Raw genomic sequence first — 22237 nt, forward strand, 5'->3', positions numbered from 1 at the left:
CTTCAGTTTTTCTCCATTCAGAATGATGCTAGCCTGAGGCTTGGCATAGATTGCTTTTACAATATTGAGGTATGATCCTGTTATCCCTATTTTTTCTAGAGTTTTGAACATAAAGGGATGCTGTACTTTGTCGAATGCTTTTTCCGCATCTATCGAGATGATCATATGGTTCTTATTTTTAAGCCTATTGATGTGGTGAATAACATTTATTGATTTCCGTATATTGAACCAGCCTTGCATCCCAGGGATAAATCCTACCTGATCATGGTGCACAATTTTTTTGATATGTTTTTGTATCCGGTTCGCCAGAAGTTTATTGAGGATTTTTGCATCTAGGTTCATTAGAGATATTGGTCTGTAGTTTTCTTTCTTTGAAGTGTCTTTGTCTGGTTTAGGAATCAGGGTGATGTTGGCCTCATAGAATGAATTTGGAAGTTCTCCCTCTTTTTCTATTTCCTGAAATAGCTTGAAAAGTATTGGTATTAGTTCCTCTTTAAAGGTTTTGTAAAACTCTGCTGTATACCCATCCGGTCCTGGGCTTTTCTTAGTTGGTAATCTTTTGATGGTATCTTCTATTTCCTCAATTGATATTGGTCTGTTTAGGTTGTCAATATCCTCCTGACTCAATCTGGGCAAATCATATGACTTAAGAAATTTATCGATGCCTTCACTATCTTCTATTTTATTGGAGTATAAGGATTCAAAATAGTTTCTGATAATCTTCTGTATTTCTGAAGTGTCTGTTGTGATATTGCCTTTTTCATCCCGTATGCTGGTAATTTGAGTTCTCTCTCTTCTTCTCTTCGTTAGCGTGGCTAAGGGTCTGTCGATTTTATTTATTTTTTCAAAGAACCAACTTTTAGTTTTGTCAATTTTTTCAATTGTTTCTTTCGTTTCGATTTCATTAATTTCAGCTCTGATTTTAATTATTTCTTGTCTTCTACTTCTTTTGCTGTTGTTTTGCTCTTCTTTTTCTAGGATTTTGAGTTGAAGTATTAGATCATTTATTTGTTGGTTTTTTCTTTTTCTAAGGAATGAACTCCAAGCAATAAATTTTCCTCTTAGAACTGCTTTCAATGTGTCCCATAGATTCCGATATGTTGTGTCTGTGTTTTCATTTATCTCTAAGAATTTTTTAATTTCCTCCTTGATGTCTTCTATAACCCATTGATCATTCAGTAACCTATTGTTCATTCTCCAAGTGATGCATGATTTTTCCTTACTTCTTTTATCGTTAATTTTCAATTTCATTCCATTATGGTCAGATAAGATACATGGTATTATCTCTACTCCTTTGTATTGTCTAAGAGTTGCCCTGTGACATAATATATGATCTATTTTTGAGAAGGATCCATGTGCTGCTGAGAAAAAAGTGTAACTGCTTGATGTTGGGTGGTATATTCTATATATGTCAATTAAGTCTAGGTTATTAATTGTGTTATTGAGCTCTATAGTTTCCTTATTCAACTTTTGTTTGGAAGATCTGTCCAGTGGTGAGAGAGGTGTGTTGAAGTCACCCATGATTATTGTATGGTGGTCTATTAGACTCTTGAACTTGAGAAGAGTTTGTTTGATGAACATAGCTGCACCATTGTTTGGGGCATATATATTTATAATTGTTATGTCTTGTTGGTGTATGGTTCCCTTGAGAAGTATGTAGTGTCCCTCTTCATCCCTTTTGATTAGCTTTGGCTTGAAATCTATTTTATTTGATATGATTATGGACACTCCTGCTTGTTTCCGAAGTCCATATGAGTGATATGATTTTTCCCAACCTTTCACCTTCAGTCTATGTATGTCTTTTCCTATCAAATGCGTCTCCTGAAGGCAGCATATTGTTGGGTCTTGTTTTGTGATCCATTCTACTAGCCTGTGTCTCTTAATTGGTGAGTTTAAGCCATTAACATTTAGGGTTATTATTGAGATATGGGTTGTTCTTCCAGCCATATTTGTTTATTTATGTTACTAAATATGGTTTGTTTTCCTCTTTGATTATTCCCCCCCCTTTACTGTACTACCTCCCGCTGTTGGTTTTCATTGATATTTTCCATTTCCTCTTCCTGTAATATTTTGCCGAGGATGTTTTGAAGAGATGGTTTTCTAGCTGCAAATTCTTTTAACTTTTGTTTATCATGGAAGGTTTTAATTTCATCTTCCATCCTGAAGCTTAATTTCGTGGGATACACGATTCTTGGTTGGAACCCATTTTCTTTCAGTGTTTGAAATATGTTATTCCAGGATCTTCTAGCTTTGAGAGTCTGTGTTGAAAGATCAGCTGTTATCCTGATTGGTTTACCCCTAAATGTAATCTGCTTCCTTTCTCTTGTAGCTTTTAAAATTCTCTCCTTATTCTGTATGTTGGGCATCTTCATTATAATGTGTCTAGGTGTGGATCTCTTATGATTTTGCACATTCGGCGTCCTGTAGGCTTCTAGGATTTGGGATTCTGTCTCATTCTTCAAGTCTGGGAAGTTTTCTCGTATTATTTCGTTGAATAGATTGCTCATTCCTTTGGTTTGGACCTCAGTACCTTCCTGTATCCCAATGACTCTTAAGTTTGGTCTCTTTATGTTATCCCATATTTCTTGAATGTTCTGCTCATGGTTTCTTAACAGCTTTGCTGAGCTGTCTATGTTCTTCTCCAGTTGAAATACTTTGTCTTCATTGTCTGATGTTCTATCTTCTAAGTGTTCTACTCTGCTGGTAGTATTCTCAATTGAGTTTTTAAGTTGGTTTATTGTTTCCTGCATTTCCAGGATTTCTGTTTGTTTGTTTTTTATAACCTCTATCTCCCTGTATAATTGATCTTTTGCTTCTTGGATTTGTTTATGTAATTTATTGTCAAAGTGGTCGAAGTGGTCTTTCATTGTCTGATTTTGCTGTCTAATGTCTTCCTTGAGACTCCAGATCATCTGAAGCATGTATATCCTGAATTCTTTATCTGACATTCCATCTGCTGCAGATATTACCTCTTCTAAAGTTGAGTTGACCTGCATTGCTTGTGGTCCTTTCTTTCCTTGTCTTTTCATATTGATCGCGTTTCTTTCTGCTTGGTGAAACTGTTGTGTTATTGATTTTTCCCCCTATATATTTATATTGCTCTTGTATAGCTGCAAAGTCTCCCTCGCAGGCTTTGGCGGTGGTTCTGCCCCTCCTCCAATTGAGGCAATGTGTCTACCACGCCGGGAGGCCGCTGTGCCTGTACTTTCGATGGGCCTGTTCTTTCGGTGGTCACAGGTCCGCCTATCTTGCAGGCGTGAGTAGCGGCTTTGTCCCTCCGCTGGCCACTAGGCCTGTTCTGTCTTTCGGTTGCAGGTCTGTCTACCTAAAAGGCGCTGGTGGCGGCTCTGCCCCTCCCCCAACCGGGGCGATGTATCTGGCGGGCCACTGGGCCTGTTTTGTCAGTGGTCACGGTTCCGCCTACCTTGCACGTGCGTGGAGCAGCTGTGTCCCTCCGAGAGTTGCTGGGCCTAACCTGCCGGTGGGTGGCAAGTGCGCCTACCTTGCAGGCCCGGGGGTGGCTCTGCTGCTCCGCGGGTTGCTGAGCCTGATATGCTGGTGAGACGCAGGTTTGCCTACCTTGCAGGCGCCTGGCGGCTCTGCCCCTCCCCCAACCGGGGCGGGCGATGTGTCTGGCCGTCCTCTGAGCCTGTTCTGTTGGTGGTCAGGGTACTGCCTACCTAGCAGGATCGTGGGGCAGCTGTGCCCCTCCGCAGTTTGTTGGGCCTGACCTGCTGGTATGTGGCAAGTGCGCCTACCTTGCAGGCCCGGGGGTGGCTCTGCCGCTCCGCGGTTGCTGGGCCTGATCTGCTGGTGATTTGCAGGTTTGCGTAACTTGCAGGCGCCCGGCGGCTCTGCCCCTCCCCCAATCTGAGCGATGTGTCTGGCAGTCCACTGGGCCTGTTTTGTCGGTGGTCACAGTTCCGCCTACCTTGCACACGCGTGGAGCAGCTGTTTCATTAGTGCCTGGGCACACTCTCCTTGTTTGCCTCCCTCAGGCCCTAAGTTTGTAGAGCTTGGGGCTGAGAACCCCCAGCAAATTTGCTTACCTTCTGGTAGCCACGCCCCCGTATCTGATGCAAGAGACCTCAGTTGTCAGCACTGGTGGGAGCGATAGCCGTGAGTCCCACGCCAAGGCGAGTCGGTGCAAGAGACCTCAGTTGTCAGCACTGGTGGGAGCGGTAGCTGGGAGTCCCGCGCTGCGCGGTTCCTGCTGGCTCCTGTGCCAGCGCCGCTGCTGCGGCTCCCGCCGGTTCCGGCCGGCTCCCGTGCCGCTGCCCCGGCTGCAGCCGGCTCCCTCGCCGCAGCCGCGGCTGCCGCCGGCTCCCTCGCCGCAGCCGCCGCCGGCTCCCTCACCGCAGCCGCGGCTGCCGCCGGCTCCCGTGCCGCCCTCGGTCTGGCTATTGCGCTCACAGGAGAGCTGGGAGGGGCCCTTAAGTTTTCCCCGCTGATCTATAGCTGAAAGAGCTGTGATCAGTCAAAAAAAAAAAACAGAGATGATGACGTCAGCTCTCCAAGATAGTGGCCGCTGGCTTCCTCTGTGGTCTGACCTATGTGGAGAACCGAATTGGATGGCTTCCTTCCCCGTCTCAAGCCCAGAATTCAGCTCTGAGTACAGTATTTGCACAGCTGGCGGGAGCCTGCAGAATCCGTAGCGCTGTATCTTTGCATTGTTATCTTAGCAGAGCCAGAGGGGAATGGCGGGAGCTGTCTGTCGGCCGGGCAGGGACCCTTCTCGCCGAGTAGGGCCGCCGGCGGCGCTTGTAAAGCCGGGGCGGCTGCAGCCTCGTGGCTAAGAACCAGGCGGGCGGGGTGGCTGTTTGCAGAGCCAGAGGGGAATGGCGGGAGCTGTCTGTCGGCCGGGCGGGGACCCTTCTCGCCAAGCAGGGCCGCCGGTGGCCGCTTGTAAAGCTGGGTGGCTGCAGCCGCGTGGCTAAGAACCAGGCAGGCGGGGTGGCTGTTTGCAGGGCAAGAGCGGGGCCGCCAGGGTAGCCGGGATGGCGGGAGCTGTCTGTCGGCTGGCCAGGGACCCTTCTCGCCGAGTAGGGCTGCCGGCGGCGCTTGTAAAGCCGGGCGGCTGCAGCCAGTAAGTTTATTTAATGTCTCTATTTCTCTTTTCCAAAACTACTTAACACTTCTTAAATTATAACCTGAATCAGTTTTCTTTATTTTATAAATTGATTATATTATTTGGTAATGTGATTTTATTAACATATAATTTGGGAAATGTAACTGATAAGATTTTTTTATTGCTATAGAGAAAAGCATATAAATTATTTATATATACAATAACTTTAGAATTTATGTGAGATAATAGCACCTAAGACAAAGAAAATATTTTCTATATTTCTTATGAGTATGTTAAATATAATTCTTACTATTTGATTAAATTTAAGCCTATATGTGGCTTATAAATTCTCCCACTACCAGTAGTTTCCCAACTAGTATGTTTTCTTTGTTTTCCTTAGACTTATACTTACCATCCTCCTTAGAGATGTCTCTAAGTTCCAATAGTAAAGGTAGCCTTAGATATAATCGTCCAGTGTTGAAATTTGTCTTAGTAATTTCCCCCTTTTATCTCCCTTCATTGCCTTATTGAACAGTTTCTAGTCACTTCTTTTGTTTTGTTTTCTTTCCATTAATTTAAAGATAAATGTTATCTTTTTTCTTGTATTCCTAAAGGATAAAGAAGGCATATGTGTGTGTACAAGTGCATGCATGTGTGTTCATATGTTCCTAATTTGCAATAATTTTATGTAATTTAGATATGTATTCTGTGGAATTATTCATTCAGAAATTCTTACACCAGTTATTTCTTCATCTTTTTATGCTAAGCCTGTCTTCTCTTTGATTTCTCCTACACAGTTCCTTTGTCATTCTGTCCTCTTATTTCCCTGTATCTTTCGTCTCATTTTTCTCAGAAACTTGAACAATGACTAACTCTGCTTGAAGCAGGCAAATTTGGAATTAGGTCCTTTGTCAAGCAGTTCTTATATTGTAGTGTGTTTATAACATGGTATACATATGTCAAATATAAAATTTTTGTCTGTACCCTACTCATCTGCCGCCTTCTGAAGAAAATTTTATTTAAAATAGTCTATCCAATACAACTAACAAGCTTTTTTCTTTTGGGGGTCTGTATATAAGTAACTAGTAATGAGTAATCATTGATACATTTAAAGTGTGCCATTCACTTATAAGTGTATGCTTGTTTAATTATTTCTCCAGATTTGATATTTTTATATCCTTGCTAAGTTATAATTGAGAAATAATATTTTTTGCTTTATATTTCTTTTTTGTTGTTGTTGTTAATATCATTGAGATTGAACTTTTCCCTATTTGTTTAGTTGGGAACTATATCAAGAATTGTGAAGTTTATGAGATCTGACCTTATATTCAAGCTAACAAGTTAACTTTCACAGTTTAATGGATGCTGTTTGAAGATACGGGAATCCTGAATCACAGACAAAAGAATTTATTTCTGACAGCAAGAGCAGTAGCGAGAATATCATCATTTTCACACTGGTTCTCTGAGCTATGATTCTCACTGAGAAACAACAAAAGGGAACTATATAGAAACAGTACTTGCACATGCAATAGGTCATGTTATAGGAGAGGATCACTCACTTTAGTGAACCCAGGTCTTTTCTAATGGACAGTAAGCATACCTGACATTTGCTCTGGAAGGAGAAAACTATCACTGTATAAACATCCTGGGAATGATCCTACAGGAAAAAAAGGACAGTCAGTGATTCACAAGACATTCAAAATTGGAGAGATCCATGGACAGTCATCTTCAATAGTCTAGTTATCCTTTTCTTTACTTATTAATGCATTAGCATTTCACATAATAATATAGTAATCGTATTTTCTCTTTGCCGTCGGTATCTTTCTGTTTTCTGTTTGAGATGTGTTTATTACTTTTTTTTTTTTTTGCAGTGCTTTTGATCAAACCTAGAGCTTAGCTCATGCTAGGCAACTGCTCTACTACAGAGCTACATTCCTGAAATGTGCATTTTTAATTCATAGATCTTTAAAATTTTACATAATTTAATCTGACCAACTTGTCAATTGTGATTTCTTCTGGCATACTTCTTCCTCTCTTTTCTTGCCCATGTACTTTTTCTCTGTGAATCTTTTCTACTTCTGTTTTTCTTGCCTGAAACTGAAAGGTTTTAGGAGAGAGTGATATTATTTTATTTAACTAATTAACCATATGTCTTTAGAGTTTCTTATCTCCCTACTTTCTCTAGTTTTCAGAGATTTTATCTTCTTTAGTATCTTCCTCCACATTTGGGGGTTTGTTGTTGTTGTTTATTGCTTTGGGAATTTTTTTGGTTTTTGGTTTTTGAGATGGGATCTCATTGTGTTGTCCAGGTTGGCCTCAAACTCCTGGGCTCAAGAAATCCTCCCACATCAGTCTCCTGAGTAGCTGGGACTACAGGTGTGTGCCACTACACCTGGTCCCTTCACAGTTTTGAGTTGTGCAAACTTTTGGGGAGATTGTAGCATACTAGCAGACTAGAGAGAGTGAGTACTGGGAGAGCAAATATGCTGATACATGTACTACCATTCATAGTTGGCTTTCTGTTGGATGTACTGGAATTCTAGAACATAAACATATATCGAAGTTCAAACTTATGATTATTTCACTAAAAGTTTAATTGCTTAAGTTAGTTTAAAATATTATTTTTAGGGATTATTTTCAGAAGTAGCCAGTGTATCTATTGTGCTTTCTTATTTAAAAATTACTGTATGATTTATTTTTCAGGCAAATAGAAATTGCATAGCAATTGCTTCCAGCCATGATGTTCAAGAACTGGATGTTTCTGGAATTCTGGCTACACAGATCTATACTTGGGTAGATGATGATGTAGAATTGGAAACCAAAGGGTACGCTTATATTTTTGTTTTTATTCAAAAATGTTATATTTGGGACTATATGTGCTGAACTATAACCTTTAAAAGTTTTTTTTTAAAGAAATGTTACTAAAGTATAAGCAGAGTAGAACCCAATGTGGTAAAAAGTAAATAATGGGTGGCAGTAGCTTCAAAAAGGAAAGTAAGAGTTAGGAGAGAGAGAGAGAGTAAGTGAAGGGAATGGAAATTGAGTATGAAAGTCATTATGAGTTAGGAGTAAGAGTTGAAGAAAATTTATTTTAAAGGGAAATGGTCAATGTTAGAGCTCTCAGATGAAAAAAAAAAAAAAAAGAAGGAGCGATAGGTTGTTTTCATTCTGGTTGACATTCCTTTATAGATCAGAAGATTTCTTGGTTATACATGCTCATGATGATTTAACAGCTGTTCAAGGCACAACACCATATACACATAGTAATCCTGGCACTCCAATCAACATGCCGTGGCTTGGTAGTACACAGACTGGCAGAGGAGCATCTGTGGTATGTAAAGTTAAAGATATTTAGGTTTTTGATAGCTCTGCCATTTTGGTTAATGGATAAAAAAGGATAATTGAAAGTTTTTTTAAAAGTTTATTTTAAAATAAATTTTAAGAATAAGCATACATAAAATACATAAAATTATTTTAAAAGTATGCTTTGTTTTAAAACCAAAGAAGTATATTTTAATTAATAACTTTTTGAAACCTAATGGTTCAGAGCAGGTTTAATCATGGTATGGCCCATAGGATAGATTAAAACGTGCCCATAGTCTATATTTAAATAGCTACATCACTAAGAGCAATGCTTAATTTTTTTTTTTTTTTTTTTTTTTTTTTTTTTAGGTATTTGGGGGTGTAACCCATGGCCTTACACATGTTAGACAAGTAGTCTAACACAGGCTGTGTTCTCAGTGGGTCTAAAAAAAAGTCATGCATTTTGTGGTTTCATAAAAATTTCATGAAATTCTATTTTAGTGTACATTTATGAATAAATTTTTATAGGAAAAGCCAAGATCCTTTATTTATATTTTTCCTGTGGGTGCCTTCATGGTACAGTGGCATTATTAAGTATTTGCAACAAAAACTATATGCTCATAAAGCTTGATACATTTATTGTCCAGCACTTTATAAAAAATGGTTTGCCAATCCCTGGTCTAGAAAATATCACTTAACAGTAAAAATGGTCCCTTTTTAGTTGTAGATGGACACAATGCCTGTATTTTATTTATTTATTTTCTTTATGTTGTGCTGAGGATCAAAGCCAGTGCCTCACATGTACAAGGCAAACACTCTACCACTGAACCACAGCCCCAGTCCTTTTCTTCATACAGAGACAAAATATCTTTTTTTAAACAAAAACAATTTTTTTAAAAAAAAATTAAGCAAAATGTGATATAAATATTAATGGAAACAGATTTTTTCTGAAGTGAAGGGGGAATCTATTTGAAACCTGATCACCTAATAGGTGATCCATATTTATACCTTCAAGATTTTTCTTTATTGATACTTAAGGTATAGGAATTGATTCATAGAATCAAAGAAACACATGTTGTTTCAGTGACTTTTTAAGTGGCAGGGGTTTTTTTTGTTGTTGTTGTTTTAAAATTTTATAAGTCCTGTAAAATATTTTCCCTGACCAAAAAAAAAGTTTTATCAATTAGTTTGGGTAATTGTTCAAGGAAAGGCTCCATCATCTTTAATAATACTTTTTAATATTTGGTACTTAATGCAGTTCTTTATAGCTAATAAAACCATATAATTCTTTGCATTATTTCTTGTAGCTATTTTCTCCTTACTCATTCATCCTTACTCATTCATCCTTACTCCTTACTCATTTCATCCTTACTCATTTAAATGAAATTTGAGTTTTAAAAAAATCAAGTGTTTCAATTTGTCACTATGTTGAATTTGTGGTAGAGCTCAATATAAAGCCCTCTACTCTTCTTAATTTAGTGATTTCAGGAGCCACTGTTTTAAGGATTAAATTGAATTTGAAAAAGCAATTTAGTAATTATTCAAATGACATGACTTGGTTAATATAGTTGGATTTTTTTCAGTTGACAAATATGTTTAAACTTGTGGAATTTAATTATAATATTTTAAAATCAAATTTAAAGAGAATATACAGAAGATATGCATAAAAATAATAGACTCTTTTATTTTTTTTCCAGCTTCAGAAAATACAGTACAATTCCTATAACAGCTTTCTTGCTGGTCTCTTACACTCTGTTCTATACAGAGCAACAAATGTTTCTAAAGCATCAATCAGATTATTGCTCCCCTCCTTAAAAATTCAACTTTTTTTTTTGTAGATGGACATAATACTTTTATTTTATTTATTTTTATGTGTTGCTGAGGATCAAATGAATCCAGTGCCTCATGTGTGCTAGGCATTCACCCTGCCGCTGAGCTATAGCCCCAGCCCTTTCCTATACAACTTTAAAAGAACAAGTCATTAACATGGCCTCTAATACATTAAAAATTTTAGCCCTTGCCTGCCTCTGCAGTCTTGTCTCCTTCATTTGGTTTTTCTTGTCGTATTTACATTGGCTTCTATTTCTCAAACTCATTAGTCTTACTGCCATGTCAGAACTTCTACTTTGTCTTCTGCTTAACATGCTCTTTTCCTCTATTTTACCATTTAGATCTCAATTCATATTCCCAGAGATTTACCTGACTTCCCTAGTAAAGATATCTGTCCCCCATCACTGTATCCCCAATCATCCATTATTATCTAATTTTATCATCTTTATAAAAGTACTTATTAATTGTTGAAATCAGCAATTCATCATTGTTTAGTTGTCTTTTTATACCCTCTGGTATGTAAGTTCTTTTAGAGCTTATATTCTGATTGCCTTATAGACTGATGATCCCTAAGAATAGTGTTGGACATATTGTCAGTGAATAGAAAAATTTGTTTATACTCCAAATCATTATAAATAGAAATTATCTTTGAAATTTCTGTTAGGGTTGAATTTTTTTCCTGTCTGCATCTTAGGACAGCTTTCTAGTTGTGGTTGTCATGATTTGTGAACATAAATATTGGGATTGACCCATCCTTTTTTCAAGAAAGCAAGGCCAATAGAATAAGGTCCTTCTCTTTTATATGAATTTCCCCTGGTAGTTAATGATTCTTTTTTCTTTTCTTTCTTTCTTTTTTTTTTTTTTTTGTCTTACAATGTTCAATATGTGTTTTCAGGAAAAAAAAAAAATTGCTCCTTGGCACACATGGCACACCCCTGTAATCCCATCGGCAAGGGAGGCTGAGGCAGGGGGATATCAAGTTTAAAGCCAGCCTCAGCAATGGCAAGGCACTAAGCAAGTCAGTGAGATCCTGTCTCTAAATAAAATACAAAATAGGGCTGGGGATGTCACTCAGTGGTTGAGTGCCCCTGAGTTCAATCCTCTATATCCCACCCCCCCTCCCCCCAAAAAAAAGATGAAAAAAAGAACAGGAACTTTTAGGCATCTTTAAGAGCATAGGATTTAAATATGAGATTTAAACAAAAGTGATACTAATCCATTTTTCTTTTTATCTGGAGAATTGACAAAATATTTTTTAATCCTATCATTCTACTGACTTATGAATACTAATACAAAAAAAGAGTATATTTGTTATAACTAACTTCTGCTGTTTGGGAGTATGATTGCATTCATATATTTTCTAGTTTTTCTATCCCTCACCAGTTCTGCTGACCTAGTAGTCTCTTTTTTTCCTACCAACTCCTCATCTTCTATACAGATTTCAAGCTAATTGAACAATTTAATAGCCCAAAGCTCAACAACAAAAAATCTACCTGAGACTTAGAATATCATGTAACTATAATTATGATGCAGTACAAGTAAGAAGTAGTCTACAAATTAAAAATTCCCTTTAATTTTGTGTATGTTTAAAATTCTTATTTAACAAGCTAGTTAAATCATTCAAAGCATGATTTTAATCATGGTGTGTGGCACATGACTTAATCCCAGCAGCTGGGAAGGCTGAGGTAGGATGATTGCAAGTTTGAAGCTAGCCTCAGCAATTTAGCTAGTCCTAAGCAACTTAGCGAGACCCTGTCTCAAAATATAAAATAAAACAGGGCTGGGGATGTGACTCAGTGGTTATTAAGCGCCTCTGGGTTCAATATCTGGTACTATAAATAAATAAATAAATAATAAGATGAGTTAATTGTCCCAAACTATCAAAGTGTACTTGAATTTCTGTTTATCTCTTTTATTTTCACATGCTTCTGTCTTTTTAACTTTATGTTATTCATGAATATTCCAGTAAATTTAGTACAATCAGAGAATTGGCAGGAGCACCATTAAACTTCTTAATATTAATCTTAATGTTAATATGTTTAGTATTCATAATGGAAGTTGTAAAGTCATATAAAAATAAATAATTGACTTTCCTGTCACAATGTAAATTATTTTACTTTTTTATCTTATTGTATTTATCATCTTTTTTTTTTTTTTTTTTTTTTTTTGGTGTTGGATATTGAAACCAGGACTGCACATATGCTAGGCAAGAGCTCTACCACTGAGCTACACCCCCAGCCCTATATTAGAAATTCTTAATCTTTTTATTGAAACTGTAAAATAATTCTTTTTTTTTTTTTTGCCAGATGATTAAGAAAGCCATTAATAATGTCAGAAGAATGACTTCACATCCAACTCTTCCTTACTGTAAGTTGACAATAATTAGCAATGATTCTTAATTTTATATGTAGTTTTGGCATTTTTTATTATAAGAAATTTATGGAAAACTTTTAGTTTCAATTGAAAGACATTTATTCTACTTTGATGGAGAATATTTGCTAGTGAATAAATAAAATCTTCACTTGAAAATTGGATAAAAACAGAATAAAGGTATTTTAATGAATTAATAGAGAAAGCGAGCTTAGTGCAGTAAATTGGGACATTTTGTCTTTTTAACATTTTTGGGGTTCCTTAGTGTTAAATTGTAGTTGATAATTATTGTTTTAATAAATAAGATTATTGCCGTCTTTCATTACACACATCTTTACCAGACCTTGGTCATTTATTGCATGATTATAATCAGTTTGTAATTTATTAACTTTTGTTAGTTTCTTTTATGAGACACATTTATAGTAACATAGAAAATGGTTATTAGTCAACTCCTATATGGTAAGGTAGCATATGTATTTTTTTTTCATTTTTTTCTTCCTAAGTATCTCAAAATTTCTCTTTCATTAGCCAAGAATTTAACTTATGGGGAACTTTTTGGAGGTATTAACTGGTGGGTTAGAATTAATACTCATATTGTTATGTGAGTATTTTAAAGTATGATTTTTATGTATAAATGAAATTGTCCTAGTATATCCTAACAAGAATAGGATATGTAAATTAGGAGTTATTCATATGGGTCTAGGTGTGTGGCTCAGTGGAAGAGCACTTGCTTAGCCACATGTGAGGTACTGGTTTCAATCCTCAGTACCACATAAAAATAAATAAGTACAGTAAAGGTTAAAAAAAATTCAAAACCCCTATTGAATAAAAGCCTATCATGCTTATTTTTTAAAAAGAGGTATTCATGTACCTTCAATTTAATAACCTATAAAAATTTGTACCACTTTTTCTTATAGTAGATATTGCAATAACATACAATTGGCAAAATCAGTATTCTTTTCTGCTAAATTATCATAGTGCTGTTAACATCTATTATCAAAATTCTATGTTTTCCTCCCAAAAGGATCAAGAGAATCATATATTTTAAATGAAGAGAATAACTTCAGATACATACACTAGAAATATAAAATAGTTTTTCCTACCTTTCCAAAATAATTTAAAACATTAGTCTGTTTTCATATTTAATTTATTTAATATTATATATTTATTTATCTATGGTTTAATAATGTGAACTAAAAAATAGTCATGAAGCCTATAGGGTAAGGAGTCAAAATGTACTTTATATATAGAGAAAGCAAGAGATATTTGCCATTGCTTAAAAGTATAGTACCCTCTGCAGTAGGGTTTGTAAGTTTCCTGAAATACTGAAAGGACCTGACCTCCTCTCACCCTCATAGCATGTATCCTAACAGGTAAATAGCTTGCAGTGAATATTTTCGACTTTGGACCCCATAAAGTTAGATGATGAGACCCCTCATCTTCAAAGGCAATTAGTGTACTTATTTTTGGAAGTATTAGGTAACACTAAATCACTGTTATCTTGAGAGGTAAGTATTTTCTGTGTTTAGACAACTACCATAACTGGTAAATAAGAGACTTGAAAAATTAAAAAATAATCACTGGACTTCCCCACCTCCGCCAGCATTATCTCTTCATGTCATGAACAAGTCCCATAAGTAGTAATTCAGTTCAATAATGAGTGCTTTTTATGTAATGGAAGTATTAGGAGACAGGATGTTTTCCAAAAAATCCTAAAATTCACATACTTCAAAATAGCTCTTTTCTTTCCCTTGAAATAGATATTTAATTTTTTTTTTTTTTTTTTTTTTTTTTTCTGGGCTGGGGATGTGGCTCAAGTGGTAGCGTGCTCGCGTGCAGCCCGGGTTCGATCCTCAGCACCATATACAAACAAAGATGTTGTGTCCGCTGAAAACTAAAAAAAAAAAAAAAAAAAAAAAAAAATTTTTTTTTTCTTTTGGTGCTGGGGATTGAACCCAGTGCATGCTAAGTAAGCTCTCTACCACTAGCTATGCCCGCAGCCTAATTCTCAAAATTTCTCTTTCATTAGCCAAGAACTTAATTTATGGGGAATTTTTTGGAGGTATTAACTGGTAGGTTGCAATTAATACTCATATTGTTATGTGAGTAACATAGCATAACTCCTTTTTCTTCTGCTCCAGAGAATTTTTCAGAAATTAAACTAATGCATTCATTGTTTCCTGGATTGGAAAGCAACTGTTTCTCTACGTATGAATTTTTTTTCCAACCTGAGCAATTATACAACTCTTTTAATACCAGTGGGGCGTCTTTTAACTCATCTCAATTAATGACACTCTCTACTTAGAGTCAGATTCTATCCGTTAGGGACTTGGCCCAACAAGACTGCACTCAGTTACAGATACCCATCACAGTATTGGCTTTTTGCCTATACTGTTCACATACTGGCTATAAGTTGGGAGTCCTATGACTCAATCCTTGGGTTTGATTAATTTCCTCCTTAGAGGAGGAAAATTTTATTTTGGTTTATGGTTTCAGAGGTTCAGTCTGTAGTGGGCCAGTTCCATTACCCTGGCCCAAGGTGAGGCATAACATCATGGCAGAAGGCACATTGAAACCTACTCAGCTCATGGTGACTGGGTAACAGAAAGAAAAAGAGGAAGAGGCTGCAGGGAGGAGGTCTCCAGTGATGCACCTCCCCAGACCATCCCCCCACCTGCCTACAGTTATTGTCTAGTTAGTCCATTTAAAGTAGGATGGACCGATTATGTTATAGCTCTCATAATCTAGTCATTTCACGTCTAAAATTTCCTGCATTAACACAGGAGCTTTTGGGAGACACCCTCAAATTCATAGCATTTTGCCCCTGGCCCCCCAAAATTCATGACCATCTTACAATGCAAAATGCATTCAGTTCCTCTCCAAGAGTCCCTATAGTTTTAATAGTTCCAGCATTGCCCAAAAGTCTAACTCTAAATTCTCATCTGAGACTCAAGCTAAATTCCAAACCCCTTTACAAATTATAAGCAAGTTACATATATGCATGTGCAGTAGACAATTGCACAGAGTAAACATGCTCATTCCAAAATGGAGGAATGGCAACATACACAGAAGGGATAGGGCAAAATCAAGACCAAAACCCACCCAGGCAAACAGGCCTGGTAATTCTGCATATAGCTTCTAGGACACATGGCAACAAGGTATTCTCTGCACTGGACTGGGACGGCCCTGTCCTTTTGGCCTTGCTATTTGCAGGGCACATGTGCTGTCTTTTAGACTGGTTCTTTCTGCAGCCAGCAGCTTTTCTCATTAGGCAGTTCATATGGCATCTCTTAATTCCTGGAGTCTCCATTGACTTTACTTTAACACCTTCATATATCACACTCTTAGGGACAGGTGCAGGGACACAGACTCTGCTATACTTTGCCTGGCTTCTCATTGCCTTTGAAATCTGGTAGAAGCCTCCACATTCCCTTAACTTAACTTTAGTATCCTGCATTCCTGCAGAACCAGCATCATGTAAGTGTTGCCAAAGTTTGCCTCCAGCTTGGAGCTGTAGCTTGGTGCCCTGGAATCACAGCTGCAGCAGCCTCTGAGTACCTGGGCAGCTGAGCATGGAGAAACAACTCCCTAGGACCCCAAGTGTAAGCAGGTTGCCCCTAGAATCTGTTCTCAAAGGATTTTCCTTTACAACCTTGAGCCTGCAGTGGGTGCGATCTTGCAAATTCCTAAAGGCCCTCAAGCCCTTTTTTTCCTATTGTGTCTTTGTAAAGTTCGTCTCTTTAGTAGCTATGATCTCTTGAACACTCACAACTTTCTTGACTTAAGTTTTCTTTCACTGTTCTGGCCAAAAGGATTTTTTAAAAACCCTTGGGCTCTTCTTTCTGCTCCTGATTCTCACAATAAACCTAGCAAGAAGCTGCCAGCAAAATCTATGCTACTACCTTAATGCTGCGCTGCCTTGAAATTTCTTCTACTGGGTTTCTTCTATTACCTTTAAATTTGGCCTCACCTAACATCTCAAGACACTAGCAAAATGTGGACAATTTCTTTGCCAGAATATAATACAGATGGCCTGTAGTCTGATTCCTAGTAGAATCCTCATTGAAACCTCAGAAGTACAATCTTTATTGTGTGCATTCTTACCACGTTCTGTTTTGAGCTTCCACTGGAATCTCCCAGTATGCTCTGTTTACGACATTGGCTTCTCCAACCTCCATCTTTAAACATATGCAAACCTCTCCTGCAAACCAGGTCCAAAGATTTCTGAACCACATGGTTAGGTTAGGCATAGCAACTATGCCACTCATGATACTAATTTCTGTATTAGTTTGGTTTTTGTCACTGTGACCAGAATACCTCACAAGAACAACTTAAAGGAGGAAAAGTTTATTTTGGCTCACAGTTTCAGGGATTCAGTTCATTGTGGGCCAACTTCACTGCTCCAAAGTGAGGAATAACATCATGGCAGAAAGGTGCAGTGGAGGAAAGCTACTCAGCTCACAGAAGCCATGAAGCAGAGAAAGAGGAAGGGGCCACAGGAAATATGAACCCTTCCAGGGCACACCCCCTAGTGAACCATCCCTCCAGCCATGTCCCACCTGCCAATAGTTACTACCAAGTTTGTCCATTCAAAGTAGGATGGAGTAATTAGGTTACACCTCTCATAATCTAGTTATTGCACTTCTGAATATTCCTGCATTAATTTAGGAACATTTGAGAGACACCTCATATTCAAATCATTATGATTTTAAAAGAATATGATAAATTATACTAAGGAAGAGATATGTAGAGCAAGATACAGAAGAATCCCGAGGGCAGAAACTTCTATTCCCTTGGAGCTGGGGTAGAAGGTACCACCTTCCTAGCATTTGGATACATTTACCAACCAAGTAGCTCACCAGGTCTTGTTCAGGAGTTTTTTGTAGAGTTTAGTCTTCATATAAGGACTATAGCTTATCACTCTAACAGCTACTTCCATTTTTACTAACAATAATTAGGACCAATTTATTTGCAAAATAAACCTAGTGTCATTAAACTTGACCTGATTATTTATATAAGTACAGCAAGAATAGACTGATTGCACATACTTTTTATAAAGTCTGCTTTGTAGGAACACTAACAAGGAATCTTGGGGCTGGAGATACAGCTCATAGGTATTGCACTTGCTTAGCATGTGGAAGGCCCTATGTTTGATCCCCAGCACCACACACAAACACTAAAGTATAGTAAGGCATCTCATATGAGACTTCAAAAACCTTTAGAGGTTAGGAAACCAACCCGAGGACTTTGCCTTCAGTTGTATACATTTGGATGAATCCCTCTCTTCTCAAGGTCCGAAATATCCTGGGATTCCTACCCAGAAGTGGTAGTCCTTACTTACCTGTAAGGCAACCATGTCAATGAACTATGTACACACAGTAGTAAGCCAGTGTGTGTGTGTGTGTGTGTGTTATTTCAAATTGCTTTAAAATTATCTAATCATCTGATTCTATGCATTCTCAATGACTTGTTAATATAACGAATGCTTTCAGTTTTCTACTGTTACAAAAAGACATCTTTTTTCCCAGTGCTAGGGATAAAAAACCCAAGGCCTCACTAAGCAACCCTCTGCCAATGAACCAGCCTCAGCCCCAGAAGGAAAATTCTTATTGAACCTGTGCAAATATCTATATTGCCAAGAAGATAAGAATACTCAATAATACCTTTCAAATTCTGGAGGGATCATGTAGGGAGAAAACATGACTTTTCTTATTCATTCACAAAAGTATACTATACAAAATTTCTGTAAACTGTTAGTACCCTAAAGAAAAGAAAGTATTCCTGAAAACAAAACATTTAAGAAGAAGAAGTGTTGCAAACAAAATAAATCTTTAAAAAACAAAGTTTTTTTATTTGATTTTTCAGTCCCATGTCATAAATTCTTGATCTTCATTAGCAATTTCCTGAATCTTCAGTTTTTCCTATTAGAGTTCTGGACATTCTCATCTACTCTAGTGGTATGATCTTAAAGTTACCAGGAATATGTATGTTTCAGAAACTTCCATGAATCTCCTTGAAGACAGACTACTTAAAAGTTGTAATTGTTTGTAAAAGCTTTCAGGAAAGCATCAGGGTAAAATAATTAACTGTTTCTCAATGACAGAAATCATGACCATCATTAAAAATTCGATGATAAGCAATTTATTACATTAATAACACAGTTGACAAGGAGATTATTTCTATGGCATAAAATATTTTAATATTACTGAAAATATGAATGAAAACATTATACCAGGACATACCAGGTTTCTAGGAATTTCATAAAATTTCTAGAATACTTTGTAACATTTACCCAAGCATAAGCTAAGATTAAACATCATCTTTATTTGACAGTGCTTCTCGAGCAATTTTACATATTAAATCAGCCTAATTATTTTAATATCACTCTTTTTATAGGACAAGGGAACAAATCTTTCAAGATGTTCCAGGGACCCTCAAAATTTCTAAAGATACTTTGAGGCCAAAAGCTTTAATTTAGGGTTTTATTTGGAAAAGACTGTCAAGAATATCAATTTAAAACACATAATTAAAATAGTATCACAGGTTGCTATGAGATAAATATTCATTTAGACAAAATAGTAACTAAAAGATTTTAAAGGCAAATACAAAAAATTACATAGATGTAGAAAAACACCTCAGCTTTTTAATATTGAGAAGTTGTAGTCTTACTAAAATCAAAGACCTAATAAAGACAACATGCTGAAGCACAGGAGATTATCTTGATAAAACACACAATCTTAATTTAGCCAGGTTTCTAAAAGTTGAATAAACCAAGGGCTGGCGTTGTGGCTTAGTGGTAGAGTGCTTCCCTAGCACGAGTGGGTCACTGGGTTCCATCCTCAGCACCACATGAAAATAGATGAATGAGGGGCTGGGGTTGTGACTTAGTGGTAGAGAACTTGCCTAGCATGTGTGAGGCCCTGGGTTTGAGTCTAAGCACCACATATAAATAAATAAAACAAAGGTTCATTTATAACTAAAATAAATATATATTTTTAAAAGTAGATGAATAAAGTATTGTGTCCATCTACAACATAAAAATATGTTAACAAAAAAAAAAAAAGAATAAACCAAGCCAGGCACCATGGTGCACACATGTAAACCCAGCAGCTCGAGAGGCTGAGGCTGGAGGATTTCAAGTTCAAAGCTAGCCTCAGAAAAAGCAAGGCACTAAGTAACTCATTGAGACTTTCTCTCTAAATAAAATACATACAAAACAGTGCTGGGGAATGTGGCTGGGTGGCTGAGTACCTCAGAATTCAATCCCCAGTGCCGGAAGAAAGAAAAAGAGGGAGAGAGAAGGAGAGGGGAGGGGAAGGAACAATAAACCAACAATAATTAAGAAAGAATTGCACTAATAGACTTTTTGATCTCATTATTCCTTTAATAAGATAAAGTAGGGGCAGAAGCTGTGGCTCAGCGGAAATGCACTTGCCCGGCATGTGTGAGGCACTGGATTCCATTCTCAGCGCCGCATAAAAATGAATAAAATAAAGGTCTATCAACAAGTTAAAAAAAAAAGATATTAAAAGAAGATAAGTAATGTATATAAATACACTCAAATCTTAGCCAATTTGACTATACTAAAATTCCTTTTCAAATTCTGCTTCCCCAAACTTTTATACAATGTTCTTGTATATATCTGAATATGTACCCTATATGCCTCCTTTTTTTCTAATGTCTTCTCAACTTTAAGATAAAAGTTATTCTCTCCTTTAGCAAAAACATACTTGTCATAAATCAGAGCTTCATCTACCAAAAACATGTCATACTTTCTTTACACAGAATTGTTGCTTTTATTTTTCTTGGTAGTTTTAATTACAAATTAGAATTCTTAACTTTTTCCAGTAAGTTCTGGTAAAAACTAGGAAGAACATAATTTTGTACAGTCACAGAAGCATTTTATAGTTTGGTGAATCTGTAAACCACCCTTTCATACTGTATAGAAGCACGTTCTTTCTCATAGTACAACTTTTCAGTATGGCACAGGACATATTTACTAAAACCTCAAGATCTGTAGTTCTATAATAAGAACCCAAAAATTATATAAGCCTAGGTAAAGCAATTAATGTTTTAGTATTTCACCTTATATAGGTGATCCAGATATTCAGTAAATATTCAGCAATTAATTTCACTTAAAGGACGTAAGTTGCCAAAGGATTTTGGGAAACTCTTTGGGGTAGTTTTAACATCAGACAAGGACAGCTATTACCAAGTTATTTTTCTTGCTGACAAATTTTGTAACAAAGATAACATGAACTTATTTGACTAATAAACCCAGGTAAAATAAAATTTGAATATCAGATTACATTTAATGTTGACAACCTTGAAGATGAGTCTTTAATCTACACACTTAAATTATCTTTTATTTGCCAAAGATTATCTATGGTCATGTGAATTTGAAGAACACTTGAGTCAGTCTTTTTTTTTTTTTTTTTTTTTTGTAGTTGCTGGTAGAACTTTATTTTATTAATTTATATGCAGTGCTGAGAATCAAGCCCAGTGCCTCATACATGCCAGGCAAGTGTGCTACCAATGAGCCACAGCTCCAGCCCATTGAGTCAGTCTTTTTAAGAGTTTAAGGAATATTTAACTTTTATAAGAGCTGACTATTATTAAAGGCACTATTACAGATTAATTTTGGGAAGATCATCATCTGAAGGTAGAAAAAATAACACAATTTATGAAATACCTCCAGATTTACATACACATAAAGGAAGAACAGATCCTATAGCATTTATTCCAAAATTTTAGCCATTTGCCAGATACAGACCCACTAAAAATTTATGGAAAAAAAAAAGTAGTTCATATAAAGAATAACTGGGAACTGGGATATGTTCAGTGGTAGAGCACATTCTTAGTACATAAGGGCCTTGGTTTGATTTCCTATACAAAATTAGAAAAAAGATGTCTCCTTTGCTTTTTTGCCTTTTATAAGGAATTTTTTTTTCCGAAAAGCAATCTCTGATTCATTCCTTTCAGTGGTTTCTGTGTTCCAACCAAAAGGTACATCCCTCTGTTTCTAAGGCATCAGGGATCCCCTTTTTTCTAGTGTGCCCTATAGATGAACAATTTTGTCTTTGTTAAAACTTACCCATTATGGCCACCATAATTCTAAATTGTCTTTCATAAGGTGTATGCATTTTTCTAGAAAAACATAGGTTCTCAGTTCATTTTTCTTCTACATAAAAGTAACTAGAATTAGAAGTGGAGGAATTCTAGACTCCTGAATTCACATGAACACACAATTCCCTGTCTTACAACTTTATCAACCTGAGGCCTCCTGCTGGACCAGAACAGTTTATATCACACTCCATCTGTCTTATAGACCTTGTCTAGAATAGAAGTGCTTAAATTGGAGAGCCCATGATGAAAGTTGCAGAGCTCAGATCCAAAGGGCTGTTTTAGTCAGCTTTTTCACCACTGTGACTAAAGGACTTGACCAGAAAAACTATAGGGAAGAAAAAGTTTCTTTGGAGCCTACAGTTTCAGGGGTCTCAATCCAAAGACAGCAGACTTCATTCTTCAGAGCTCATGGCAAAGAGTGTGGCAGAGGGAAGCAACTCACATGTTGATCAGAAAACAGAGAGGTCTCCACTTGCCAGATAGAAATATATACCCAAATTCCCACTTCCTCCAGCCACACCCTACCACTTCAATTACTCT

The 22237-nt window shown here is 36.8% G+C and overlaps 1 protein-coding gene across 2 annotated transcripts in view; it reads left to right on the forward strand.

Moving 5' to 3' along the window:
* The window catches only part of Dmxl1 (Dmx like 1), a 175997-nt gene that overhangs the window by 138004 nt on the left and 15756 nt on the right, over positions 1-22237 (forward strand). For both annotated transcript variants that reach the window (XM_076856669.1, XM_076856670.1), the window contains 3 exons: positions 7772-7893; positions 8258-8399; positions 12508-12568. In XM_076856669.1, the coding sequence (XP_076712784.1) occupies positions 7772-7893; positions 8258-8399; positions 12508-12568 (325 nt within the window). The remainder of the gene's footprint in view (positions 1-7771; positions 7894-8257; positions 8400-12507; positions 12569-22237) is intronic.

This window comes from Callospermophilus lateralis, chromosome 5 (assembly GCF_048772815.1).
Source record: "Callospermophilus lateralis isolate mCalLat2 chromosome 5, mCalLat2.hap1, whole genome shotgun sequence".
Classification (NCBI taxonomy): domain Eukaryota; kingdom Metazoa; phylum Chordata; class Mammalia; order Rodentia; family Sciuridae; genus Callospermophilus; species Callospermophilus lateralis.